At 36.2% G+C, this 14,324-nt stretch overlaps 1 protein-coding gene and 1 long non-coding RNA gene across 2 annotated transcripts; both read left to right on the forward strand.

Moving 5' to 3' along the window:
- The first annotated feature begins 1,015 nt into the window (after positions 1 to 1,015).
- Positions 1,016 to 5,059, forward strand: LOC131528979 (uncharacterized). Its single transcript, XM_058758459.1, has 5 exons — positions 1,016 to 1,553; positions 2,184 to 2,240; positions 2,325 to 4,488; positions 4,710 to 4,899; positions 4,976 to 5,059. Exon 3 carries the CDS (start codon positions 2,374 to 2,376, stop codon positions 4,342 to 4,344), a length of 1,971 nt encoding a protein of 656 aa, XP_058614442.1. The 5' UTR covers positions 1,016 to 1,553; positions 2,184 to 2,240; positions 2,325 to 2,373; the 3' UTR covers positions 4,345 to 4,488; positions 4,710 to 4,899; positions 4,976 to 5,059.
- A 2,047-nt stretch (positions 5,060 to 7,106) lies between these two features.
- On the forward strand, positions 7,107 to 11,721 carry LOC131528244 (uncharacterized). The gene is made up of 3 exons (XR_009267830.1): positions 7,107 to 7,154; positions 8,835 to 8,975; positions 11,616 to 11,721. It is a non-coding gene; the product is annotated as an uncharacterized LOC131528244 (long non-coding RNA).
- Positions 11,722 to 14,324: the final 2,603 nt, after the last annotated feature.

Below are 14,324 nucleotides of genomic sequence, written 5' to 3' on the forward strand. Positions count from 1 at the left end.
AAGCCTAAACTTGGCATAACTTCAAACTTCAATTTCTAATTGGTCGATATGAATGCTGTTCCAGGATCAATAAAGATGTTGAGCCAGGAACATGTTGTAGCCTACTCGGTGAAACCTTGGTTATCTTGCTAGCAGTGTCATATAGGCCTAACTTCTAGAGCAGACGGATAAACTTCCAATGGGGCCTCAAGATGAGTTAAAATTATGACAAATTAGTCAATCAAGATATTTCTTATTATTTGGCTATTTTTATAACTGGATTTGTTGTGGAGAATAGGACTATAAGGAGACATCAAAAAGGTTGTGATTCACTGTTCCTATGTGTCTCAAGTGACCCACAAAGGGTAATATTTGAAACAATATTTGAAAAATAATCAAATTGAAATATTAAAATATTGAAAATATAAAAAAGTGTAATATTTTAAAATGAAATAAACATTTTAAATAAATAAATAAATAAACATTTAATTTGATTACATTCAGGGTTCTCAAGTTTTATCAAAATCTTGGAGTGAGATCACATGCAGTTAGGGGAGGAGCCCTAATGGAGCCCCGCCCCTGCCCCCCAATTTTACCCATTGTTCATAATTAACCAGCACAAATTAAAATTATAACAATTGGTAAATCTGATAAATGACAGAGCAATTCATCACATCAAATATACTCTTTAATGTTATATTTCAAAATTACAAATATACAAAAATTACTAAAATATAACTAATTGCTCAAGTACACACTCCAGCTTCTGAAATGTGTTTTGTGTTGTAAGTGTTTGTTGCACATTTTGATGCCTTGATAACAGGGGTAGGGGGCTCCCACTTGAAGCACTGTCTCGATGCCAGACATTTTCACTGTCATAATGGATGACAGTGTTCCGTCCAGAGCAAACCTGTTTCTAGTTTTGGTTTTGTTCAAACCTATCTCCAAACCTATCTCCATCACGCGATGTTGTTGGTTACCTAGTAACGAACGAATGTTGCCTATACGCGCTGGCAGCAGGAAACTTCACTTTGTGTGCCTGCGCCTCGTACACAACGTTACATATAAAGCTTGCAGGACAGCTTGGTTGGCATTGCCTTCTCAGCGTGAGAAATACACGGTGTGGCGTACAGCGTGTGAACTGGTTGAACTGCGTGTGTCTCACGGCCAATGCGTGAGACTTGAGAGGCTATAAATAATCTTTCTTAAAGATAAAAAATATGTAATTTTAACTGACATTATAATTGATGAAATACGATTAAATGAACGACAAATCAGCAGAAGCTCTTGTGAGAAAATATTATTTTGATAATTAACTTTTTCAGCCCCCTGCATTCATGAAAAAATTGTCCCATTTTTTTCTTCAGCTTACTTATTTATTTGAGATAAGATCTCTATTTTGTTTATAACAAAATATTTACTGCATTTGAAGTTGTCTTTGAAAATAAAATAAAAATCAAACTGACTCGGCCCTTTAAATTTAAACGTAGCCGTAAAGCGCGAAAAAGGCGCTCGAAAGCAAAAGGTCAGAGCATTGTCAGCTGGAGGGAGGACGAATACTGCAAACAATCAAGGTAAGATCGATACATTTATATTTTCTTAGCGATTGCTTCGTTATATCTATGTTGTGTGAGTTAATGGAATAACTTCTAATTTCGAAGTAACATTATTTTGGCAGTTTAACTCTTAAGATAGATCTATTATGGTTATCGAATGCGAAATGAACAAGTATCGATTGAACGGCCCGCCAATATTTGCTCATGTTGCTCCGATCTTGCCAACCTTCAGTCAGTTCTGCACGGTGAAAGTATTTAACTCTTATTTTGGCACAACAATGAAAAATGTATATATAATAGCCTATAGTGTAATTTTTCATTCATGTTTATACTTTGGGCATACAGTAATACTGCAGTAACTGCACTAGTTTTATTACTTTGTGACAGCATTTTTCGTTAACTAGCAATAATGCACAAATTACTACATGCTTTTTCTTACAAGCTTTTATGAGATGATTACAAAGTAACAATAGCCTAATAGATATTATTGAGCAAGTTGGTTCAGGTATTATTACTCTATGTATTTCACATTTTTAGTATAGTAATTTTAAAATTAGTTTGCCTGCTTTTTTTTTTCTTTTTTCATTTAATGTTTTGAGTCAGGATGTCTTTCACCTTAATAACACATGTCAATGTGATTTGCTACAGAAAACTGCTGGTGGGAATAAAATAGCCTACGGTTTAGAGTTCACTGTCCCCATTAAGGTAAGCTGCTGATACATTTCATGTGGTACAAAATAAAAAAGTATCAAGGAAAAAGTTTGTTTGTTTGTTTGTTTGTTTTTTCAGCGCACCTGGTTACTGTACTTCATGTAATTGTAGGTGTAATTACTGTGTCATGGAGAGAGAAAAGTGGAATATCACTCGCAGCAATTTAAGGAAAAGGGCTGTTAAAAGAGTCACCCAGTTTATGAAATCTTTGAATGATGAGGATATGGATTGTACTAATGAAGAGCATAGTGTTGAAAATGAAGTAGTTACTTCAAGCTTTGTTTTGCCACCAATCTGTAGATCAGAAAGTGATGGGGAAAGTGAATCAGCAAGTGACGAGGATAGCCTTGATATTACTAAAGGTTTAGCGGGATGTTTGAGAGACTGGGCAACACATTTTCGCATTTCATTGATTGCTTTGTCTGCCCTTTTGTCGATACTGAAAGTCCATCACCCATCTTTGCCAAAAGATGCAAGAACATTACTCAAAACACAGACTCAACATAGTGTTGTTTCCTTGGCGAGTGGATCATTCCATTACTTTGGTATACAGAAAATGTTCAGCCACATATTTCAGAAGCTTACATCAGTTGTCCGGAATCATCACAGCTTCAAATTGCAATTAAACATGGATGGTCTTCCAATTTTTAAAAGTTCAGGTGTACAGTTCTGGCCAATTTTAGGAATGCTCCAGGCTTACAGTAGAAAACCTGTGCTGATTGCTCTTTACTGTGGGAAATCGAAGCCTCAGTCCTTGTCAGAATATCTGAAGGATCTGGTCTGTGAGTTGAAATCCTTGAGCACTGGTTTTGTTGTTAATGGAAAGACCTTCTTCTTGACTGTGTGCTCGGTAATCTGTGATGCTCCTGCGAGGGCTTTTATTAAGGGTATTAAGTCACACAATGGATACAGTGGCTGTGATAAATGTGTACAGTCTGGCATTTACATTAATAATCGCATGACATTCCCAGAACTTAATTCTAGGGTAAGAACCGATGTTTCTTTTTCAAATGCAGAGGATGAAGACCACCATGTACAACATTCCCCATTTTGTGAAACATCTGTTCCCATGGTTAGTGGATTTCCACATGACTATATGCATTTAGTGTGCTTAGGCGTGGTGCGTCGTCTGCTTGATTTGTGGATGGGAACTCGCGGCAAGTTGAGTTACCGTATTTCATCCAGGCAAGTGTCTATCATTTCTGGCAAACTGCTTGCTCTCAAGAGTTACATACCCTCTGAATTTGCTAGAAGACCAAGGGCACTTGATGAAAGGTTACGATGGAAAGCAACAGAACTTAGGCAGTTCTTACTTTACACTGGTCCAGTAGTTTTGAGGGATGTGCTGACTACTGAGGTTTACCAAAATTTTATGTTGTTGTCTGTGGGCATATATATCTTGGCAAGTCCAACATATTGTTTGCTGTTAAATGACTTTGCAAACACACTACTTAGATCATTTGTTAAGCATTTTGGGGAACTCTATGGTCATTGTTTTTTAGTGTACAACATACATGGTCTGACTCATCTCAGTGATGATGTGAAGGTGCATGGCCACTTAGATTTAATTTCAGGGTTTCCTTTTGAAAACTACTTAAAAAAAATTAAAGGAATGGTTAGAAAACCTAGCTCACCACTGCAGCAAGTTATACGCAGAATTTCAGAACTTGATTCAACAAGTTTAAATGATGAGGAAACCCGGAAAGCTCACAAAAAAATGAAAATGCTGCACTCAGATGGACCTGTTCCAGAAGGATTCACAGGAGCGGTCTCCCAATTTAAGGAACTGTCGATAGATGAGGTTGTCATCAACACATCAGAGAGGGACAGATGTATAAAGATGAACAATAAGATACTATTGGTTCAGAATATAATTGTCTTTGAAGGTGAGGAATATATTGTCTGCAAAGAATATAGACACATTGCAAAGTTCTTTGATTATCCCATTGAGTCCACAGATTTGGGAATTTGTTTTGTGTCAGATCTGTCACCAAAGCTGATGTGCTTAACATTAGATACCAATATGCAGAAGTGCGTCCGGTTGCCTTTGGAGGTTGGATTTGTTGTCATTCCACTTCTTCATGCAGACCCATCCTAAATGTCATTCATAGCGTGGTGTTTTGGTAGTCTTTAAATCTGAATTTTAGATAGTCCAATCTTTTTCAAATTGAATTAATTTATGTGCAGATTGGCATTTAGACAGCAGTGACAGAGTCCAGCCTGCCTTGGGTTATTTCAGTAGGTGTGTATACCATATTTATACTTCTAATAACTTGGTTCTGAAACATGTGTTAATAAGGACATTTATGTGCACTTAAACCATCATTCACCCTTTAAAGCCCTTATTATGATTATCATAAAAAAATGACTTCTAATTATGTTCATTTGTTTAAATTAAAAAAGTGCAGAAGTTATAAGTGCATACTCTTAATGTTAGTTACTTTATGCCTCTTTCTGTTCTAGGTCATGTTTTACATTGTAGAGTTTCTAGAAACCCAAGAAGTTGAAGTGGTACCAGCACTTTGGGTTGAAAAGGAAATATGTCAATGGCCAGCTCAATACAGACGTGATGAATTAGTAAAGGCCATACGAAGTGAGGAGCAACCTGGACACACGTGGGACGCATATTGTGTTCGAATTTTATATAAAGCTGGTATGCATATCACATATTATTATTTACCAATAGGCTTCACTAGTTTGAAAAAAAATCGAATGATATTTCTTTACAGCAACCTACAAAGCTGCTCGTCTAAAACTTCCTCAAGCGGAAACACAAACTGACCTTCAAACAGCAGAGGAAGAAGATGTGGATGACATTGCAAAGAAAAAGCGAAAAAGGCTGTAAGTATTAAACTGCCATTCTACTACTATTGCTGTAGGCATAAAAAATGGTGTTTATTGCTTGTAATATGTTTTTGTTCCTCTTTAATATTTACTTGCTTTTATGTTTATGTTTTGAAGCTATATTTGTTTATATAAGCTACAATTTAAAAGTGTAATTTAAAGTGTAAAACTTATTTTTTAAAGTGTAATTATTTTATAAAAAAAGTTCTTATAAATACATACAGTATGTAATTCCATCAAAAACATTTTTTGAGGTGACTCAATCATGATCATGAGGTGACTAAAGATTCCCAGTTCCCAGCCATAATACAATGATTTATTGCTTGTCTTTGTTGAATAATACAGAAGATAAAGAGCTTAAAAATCTAGTATATTAAATCGCATTATTAGTAAAAAAAAGTAAATAAATAAAATAAAAATAAAAAACACATTTAGATTATTTTCCCAAATCGTTCGACTAACATTATTACATGTTCGGCCTCAAACTCTGACCATGATGACATTGTGTCACTACTAAAAGAGATTGAATCTGATCTTAGATTTGTTAGTGCATTAACATTTCTGCAAATGTTTAGACTGGTTGGGGGGTAATATGCTTGTTATATATGCTTAGGGAAACCCTGGACATTGGCCTTAAATACAAGCTTAAATTTAAAAAAAGCGTACAGCTGGGGAACACAAAGCATTGACGATCCTTAAGAGAAACAGTTGGGCAACTAGGAGATAGTGGTGACAGAAGCGAGAAACAGGGCAGGCAGGGAGGAACAGGAACAGCAGAAATGTGAGACACTACCAGACTAGACTGAGACTGATCTGTGAAATTGATTAAAATAAATTTTGATTTTATTTTCTGTGCCCCCTGAAAAGACCAAACATTCACTTTGAGAGCGACGACGAAGATTTGGTCAAACAAAAAGGATTGTTGCCTCCAGCCCCAAAGATAACAGGACCAAACTTTGCAATTGAGTCTGCAATAAAGAGAAGGGTTCAAAAGCTTGAAACCCCAAAGCATATGACAAGTCCTGAGCCCAGACACTCTGTGACAAGTCCTGAGCCCCGGCGTGCTGAAAAAAGCCCCAAACCCAGTCGGTCTATGGGAAATTCTGAAGCACAACAGTCAGGAACAGTTACTTTAAGTGGTCTTGCTCGTAAGTGATTTATTAAATAAATACTCATGTCTCTTTCTAGATTTGTTTTCACAGGTAAATACAATTTATTATCTGTCAAAATTACGTAAATCACATGTTTGTCTTTATTTTTAGCTCTTCTGCATAGAATTCTTACAAATCAGGAAATGATGATGGATCAACTCAAAGTCATTCTGATGAACATGCAGAAAATGGGCGAACCTGCTCATGGGCAGGATCCCATCGACAGAGACTTACTGCCACTGAAAGATCTTACCTCCCTGCTGGCTCTGGAAAAACGTCTGAGGGAAGAGGCTGACCTCAAAAAAAATGGTAACTAACACTTTGCCTCACCAGCATATTGCATAAACTACTCTGACATATATTCAGTTTGACTAAACTTTAATCAGACAATATATTAATATTCCACTTTATTGGACCATGGAAAACTAAAATTGATATTTTAAACTGGGGATCATTGCGGTATTAGACTTGCAGCATTTTTGTTTTGTTTTACTATAGTTTAAAATCTTGTGTTTAAACCTCAAGGACACTGCAACTTCATGTTGTCAGTTGAATATGGAACTGCATCAGTGATAGAGTGACAGTCCTACAGTAGATAACAGGTTAAGAAAGCAAGTATCCAACAAAGAGACTTGTTCTAAATGCCAACTAAGCGTGAAGTGATATAATGTATTTTTTTTATTTTATTCTGAATTAGGTAACTGTGAGTAGTGTTTATATAAAACATTTATCCATGTTTTTTAAATGATCTTTTTTAGATTAATGCATTGAGCTTCATTGGAGGAGTTGATGTTAAGGATAGCGTTTGGCGGGTTATGGGGCACTGTATTACCAACTCCCTTGGCAAACAACTTAACTGGCGTGGCATCAATGGCAGCTTTCCACAAACTGCAGCTGAAAGATGTCATTACTGGTAAGTGTTACAGTACATTGCATCTTCAGTCTAATAAGTCCATTCTCTATTTCTTGCATGCTTGATGCATATTTACTCAAATTACGTAATTATTAAAAAGGTTGATTAAAAAGTAAACACTTAAATGCATACTTGCACGGGTATGACAGCCAGCAGTTTATCACTAAAAGCTTTATTGTGGAAACAATCCCAAACATAGCTGTCCATCTCCACACATGGAGCTCTCATACAATAAGAAACTGATGCAACAGGCAATCCGTATTTCCTGATGCATCCCTTACTAAAAATAAGTATACTTTACAGTTAGGTCTGGGCGATAAAACGATAATGAAAATTATCGCAATATAATTTTTCTCAATAAAACAATATCAAGAGTTTGATAAATGTTTGATAATGTTTATGCGCCAGAAGCGGAACAAAACTCATTTGAACCTCGCGCCACACTGAACATGTATCCGCTCGGCTCAAGTCCAAACTGCATCGCAGCGTTTATCAGATCAGATGTGTTTACTTGCTGAATGGTCTTGATCACACGACCACTAAACAGCTGTGAGATCCAGTGAGAAGCGCTTGAATTCAGCGAAGAACACCAATGTCTCAGTGATTTAAACCAGTTTAAAGGCACATGAAACAGTGCTGACAAACAGGAGAAACACTGTGTGCAACGAGGCAGTTAGAAGGCTTTTCCGTCTACAAATTCCCATCATTTACCATGGATTTACTGTAACGTTAGCCTAGTAATATTAACTTCACAATGAAATGTGGGATATACATATTGAATTGTATTATATTATTAATGTAGACAATGTATTAAAGGACTAATGGAATATAATTACTGTATTTAATAATGTATTTAGGCTACTGTTTTTCATACAAATACCATAGAAACCATAAAGTTACATTTTGCCATGATAGTTAGGTGCTATAGGGCTATGCCTGGTTTTATCTGTAATTATCATGATCTAATTGCATGACACTGGATGACCAATGGTTCATTTTAACAAAACTCAAACAGTCAGAATATTAAATTTTATCAAATAAAATGAGGTTGTTCTATTAAACATGCTGTCGATTGTGCCATTACTGCGAATATCACAACAAAAGGCAAAGAGAAAATCACTCACAGCTCTTGAATAAATAACTTCAGCTTTAATAAGCATTAATCTATCTATGATAAACTATGCAGTGTTATTTTATATTTGATTACTTTATTATAATTAATTTTTAGACCATACCTGAACAGTAATGTTAGTTGACCCTCCTGAAATTAAAGCACTAGGCCTATATAATGTGTATCTTTATTTAATTGTTTATCTTTTTTTATCTATTGTTTATCTTTATTTAATACTAGTGCAAAATTAATCGATCGTCGATTAATCGTTGACATCCCTAGTGATGGATGATTAAGGGAATTTGGCCTTTGTGTTTCCTCATATTTAAACTCCTCTGAAACAAGAAATCATAGCTATACAATTCCATGTTCCTAGTCACCCTGGTTTGCTAAAAAAAAGGTTAAACTTATGCATTTTGGGCATCTGGAAACAAAGAGTGTCCTTGTCCGTGGCCAAAATGTTCTTTACAGTGGCACTGGCAAAGTATGCACTTGGCTACTGCTTGTCTGCTAAGATTTTCAAAAGTTGTCTAATCCATCCTTGCATTTACAATGTTATATATTTTTAGGAACTGTCAGAAACAATAGACTTACAGCTGCGGCCACCGATCAAGAAATTGAAACATTTATTAAAAAATGGCTTCATCTGTCAAGTGACCGAGACGGAGGGAGAAGAGAAAGGGAGAAACGGAGGAGGTCCCAAGACACCTGTAAGTCAGTTACATTGTGTTTTTGCTATATGTGTATAGCATGGTCTGTCTGAATACTTGATTCTGATTGGCTGCAAGGTATACATTAAAACATTGGTAAAACTTTAACATTAGTTAAAGGGTTAGTTCACCCAAAAATGAAAATTCTGTAAGTAATTACTCATGTTGTTCCAACCCCGTAAGACTTCCGTCCATCTTCGGAACACAAATTAAGATATTTATGATGAAATCTGAGAGCTGGATCACTCCTCCCAGGCTTCTAAGGGATTGAAACTTGCCCGCCCAGAAAACGTATTGAAAACATCGTTAAAATAGTCCAAGTGACAACAGTGACTCAACCATAAGTTTATCAAGCGATGAGAATAATTTTCATGCGCAAAAAACAAACAAAAACAACAACTTTATTCCACTATTCATTTTCGGCTACTTGGTTCAATCAAGTTCACGTAGTGTAACTGCGGGTTCTACGTTACCGTGCAGGCTCACTATTGGCCGACACTGGTCATGTGTGTGATGCGCTGCGCAGTTAAACTATGTGAAATTACTTGAACTAAACATAGAACTAAGCAGCCGAAAATGAATAGTGGAATAAAGTCGTTATTTTTGTTTGTTTTTTTGCGCACAAGAAGTATTCTCGTTCACTTTCAAATTCGCGATCTTGGTGTCACATTCTACAAGAACAGATAATTGTCTGCTTATATCTATACACCTTTCACTTTTAAAGACTAAAACAAAAGATGGATTCATTGTTATTCTTAATTAAAAAGCTCAACAACAATAAAACAGTACATTGACAATGACAAACTAGCTTACATAACAGTTATTAACAAACACGAATAAGATGAGGCATGGCATAATGCTGTATTATAGACCAAGTATATTACAGAATGTTTAGCAAACTCTGAGGTCTTTTACTTTAGTTTGAAACAAAATCCTCCGTTGCACTCCGTCCGCGACACGGCGAGTATAAACCAGGCTCTACCCATGAAGCGCTCGCGCTGAAAGCACCTCTCTTCACGTGATCAGTGAGATCTGACTCCTGCTACAATGTGCTGCTGCTGGCAGCACGCGCTGTATGAAGCAGACACTTTGGAGCAGCGCAGATCATGCACTCGTACAAATGCGACCACATCAAATTTTAACTCGCAAAAAATTACCATTTTGGTCGCAGTCTAGAGCCCTGTCATGTTAAATTTAATCTTCGTATTACAACAATAAAAAACATTTTATTTATAAAAAGCTTTACCAGCAACACTAATATTAGCAGTAAGCAAAATAAATGTAGAATGTATAATGTTTTCAAATGGAGAAAATAAATAAAGGACAAGAGTCATATCAACTTCATTTTTAACTACAGTTTTAGTAGGTTTATAAGCTGTTAAATAGGCTAAAGAGTGAAGAGTAATTCACTGGATAATGTTAATTCACTGAATAATATTCTCTGGAATATTGGAATATAACAAGCATTGTATTTTATTGCATTTCTCAACTGGCATGCTATATTTTTTGTCATTCTAAATGATGCTGCTGACAGTGCGGTTTATCTTTGCATTTACACAGAACTATACTCAAACTGCGATCGATTGCAGAGAATTTCCATAGAGTTGTATTAATTTAGATGTTTATAAACAAAATAATGGTTATATAGTAAGTGTTAATACAATTTAGGGTGCTTCAAAAAAGTGAATCTTGTTAAAAGTTACATGCAGTGGCCGTGCTGAGCAATTTTTGAGCATCAACCAGCTGAGTGAACTGCAATATGAAGCGGCTTCACAAGACTAATGATGAGCATATAGACAACAGAGAGAGAATTAAATTCAATGTTTTTATTTCCAACATGCAATCATTCATGGCTGTATTATTTAATTCATGCAAAGTTACGTCTTTATTGGGAGAGGACTTGACGGATTATCTACATGACTCGACTTCACGAGACTAATAGACCACAGAGAGAGAATTCAATTCTGCTTTTATTTCCAACATGCGCTAATTCATGGCTGTGTTATTTCACGCAAAGTTACATCTTTATAGGGACAGGGCTTGACAGAGTATCTTATTTATCGTATTTCTAATAGAGCCAAGTTGCATAAACTACATATCAGGCATTTATGTAATACATCTAATTTGTGCATTAATGACTGTAATATTAAATAGTTTACTAACTACAGCAAATCAAGTACCTGCACGCCGTTGTTGTTGTCTCATCTCCCTCGGCGCTTATTGGTGAATCCGATATTACAAAACCGATATCCGATTATGGAAAAATGGCTAAATATCGGTAAATCGATATATCGGTCGATCTCTAATTGTGACGCTCCCTAATGCATTATTCAAATCAAAAGTTGTATTTGTTAACATTAGTTAATGCACTGTGAACTAACATGAACAAACAGTGAATGACTGTAACATTAAAAAAGCTTAAATAATGCAGTTCATGTTAGTTAATACTAGTTAATACATTAATTAATGTTAACAATTAAGGCCTTAGAGTTACCAAACTGTTTAATGCACTGGTAGTTCCAGTCCATTTTTCCCCATTCAGTATTAATGTGCTATTGCTATTAAAACACTATTGTAAAATCAGCATTCTGTTACTGAGTCAACAGTGTTTTTTTTTTTGTGTGTGTGTATCCAATAAAGGCTTGCAAGATTGCCATGATGACACAGATGGGCCCAGTCAAGGAGGTCAAATTCTTTAATTTTGGATGGCTCCATTTGCCAATGTTTTCTAGTGTGTTTACTTCTGTTGTCTGTTTTTGTTTTTGTTTTTGGATGACCAACTGGAAACATGTTTTGTTTTTGTTTAGTTCTAAGATGCTTTATATGCACATATTTTGTGTTTGTTCATTATTACTATTTTTTTTTTTAGATTGCTTTCCAGTTTTGAAAATGGAAACTTGCACTTGGTTGTTCTTTGACAATATTAATAAATAATGCAAATGATTTCAGAAATGTGTTTAAATCATCTGTTGTAACTTCTCTTAACATAAAAAGGGGGCATTTTTACATTTCCCTTTAGTTTATATCTCTTAGTGTCAATGATATGGCACAGCATGCACACACAAAAACACACAGTTATGGTTTATTTATGTAATTCTTGGCTAACATGTGGCTGAACAACTGGCCTACTTGTGGACCAGATCTGGCAAACAGGAGTGCATTGCAAAAGTGCCACCATTCCATGCTGCATGAGGAATGTTGGGAAAGACCAGGGTTTGTATAAAAATCAACTGAGGCCAGGTGTGGTTTATTTGGTTTGTTGTTGGGTTACATGTGGCATTGCTATGGCTTAATTGTGGCTCAAATCTGGCAAACAGGAGTGGACTGCCTTAAGTGCCATAATGTTCATCTGCTGTGGCCCAGATCCGGCCCACACTTGACACTTTCATCTGGCCCACATACCCTTTGAACTGTAAACTGTGGGCCAGATGAAAGTGTCAAGTGTGGGCCGGATCTGGGCCACAGCAATTTTGGTGTCTGGGCCAGATGTGGGCCAGTTCTGCTTCATTTGTTTTTTTTATGGCGGACATGCGGCATTGCTATGGCTTAATTGTGGCCCAAATCTGGCAAACAGGAGCGGACCGCCCAAGTGCCATCATTCCACGCGGTATGTGGGCCAGATGAAAGTGTCAAGTGTGGGCCGGATCTGGGCCACAGCAATTTTGGTGTCTGGGCCAGATGTGGGCCAGTTCTGCTTCATTTGTTTTTTTTATGGCGGACATGCGGCATTGCTATGGCTTAATTGTGGCCCAAATCTGGCAAACAGGAGCGGACCGCCCAAGTGCCATCATTCCACGCGGTATGTGGGCCAGATGAAAGTGTCAAGTGTGGGCCGGATCTGGGCCACAGCAATTTTGCTATCTGGGTTAGAATAATAAGACATTTGGGCTGTTACCAGGCAAAATAAATCTATATCAACAAAATTCATCTTTGCAATGCAGAGGAAACACAGAAGCTTCATCTGAAGTGGCATATAAGTATTTACACACTGTTTAATGCAGGACATGAATGCATTTAACCTGCAGTTACAAATGCATAAATAATGTTTTGATATGTAAGACATAAAATGTTGAATACTCATTTGAAATTATATATAACAAAAAAAAAAAAAAAAATCAAAATATACTTTAAATGTGACATTAATACCGCCAGTAGGTGTCACCAAGTCACTGTTAATAAGTGAGTCATTGCGATTGAACCGAATCATTTAAACAGTTGATTCAGTCAGGAACGAAACACTGTCATTGCTCAGAGATGCGAAAGGCTGTGTTTGGGATTATTTTTGTTGTCGAAATAGAGCAAAAACAGGCAATATGGTGTCTAAAACACAAGTCTCTTAATTAACTTCTTGTTTTTTGACCTATTGTAAAAAATCTATATGTAATCATGCTGATTTTTGGAGAAAAAGCAGCACTCTTCGTGTGATATTGATTTACTATATGAAATTATATAAATGTATACATTTTCTGCCCTTATATCTTCAATTTTGTGATCATTTTAAATGCATTTTAACAGACTGAATCACGCAGTGAAAGAACACAGTCTAAATGTGCACTCGCACTAGTCTAATCTACTAGACTTCACAGCACTGTAGGAGAGTTTTGTTTGGTTTTTGGCAAAATACTGATAATGTCAAATCGCACTTCGTTAAAACAACAATTACGATATCATCACAGACAATATATCGCACACCCTTGCACCACTGTCTTTTTGGCTAATTTGTGCAAAACCTTTTGCTAAACTGTCAAAGCTTCATTTTAACCACCAATGCAACGATGCAAGTAACTTATTTACCTTTCCTCTACATGAAGGGTTGATGTCGAGATTTTATAAGCTGCTAGTTTGGTCTCCCTAGGCAAACACAGTTTACAGTGCATAATAGAGCTTAAATATGACCAGGGGTTCGAGTTCAACTTCAGCCGAATACGACGCGGTTTGGTTTTCAGCTGGGTCTGCACCATAACGCCTGTCTTGTCCATCTGCATCTTTCTTCTGATTTTAGCGCCAGTTTGTTCTCTTGCCCATTATTTACTGCAGTAGTTTCCAGGGAGTGATTTTTATTAATTTTTTTACTCAGTAATTAATGTGTTTTAAAATGTAGCGAAGTACAATACTTTAAACTAAATATACTTAAGTAAAAGTAAAATTACAGATTTTAAAAATTACTTTAAAAAATAGAAGTACACAAAAAAGCTACTCAATTACAGTAACGCGAGTAAATGTAATTCGTTACTTTCCACCTCTGGCAACCGGTCTTGGGCTGCAGGGTGATATGGCTGAAGGTACAGATGATATACTCCATCCGATTGCCAATAACAAATTAGCAAACATAGATCTATCTATAGTCAC

The sequence above is a fragment of the Onychostoma macrolepis genome, chromosome 21, assembly GCF_012432095.1.
Source record: "Onychostoma macrolepis isolate SWU-2019 chromosome 21, ASM1243209v1, whole genome shotgun sequence".
Classification (NCBI taxonomy): Eukaryota; Metazoa; Chordata; class Actinopteri; order Cypriniformes; family Cyprinidae; genus Onychostoma; species Onychostoma macrolepis.

Excerpts from the sequence above, each read along its gene's own strand:
- LOC131528979 (XM_058758459.1), top strand. The coding sequence starts at position 2,374 with ATGGAGAGAGAAAAGTGGAATATCACTCGCAGCAATTTAAGGAAAAGG.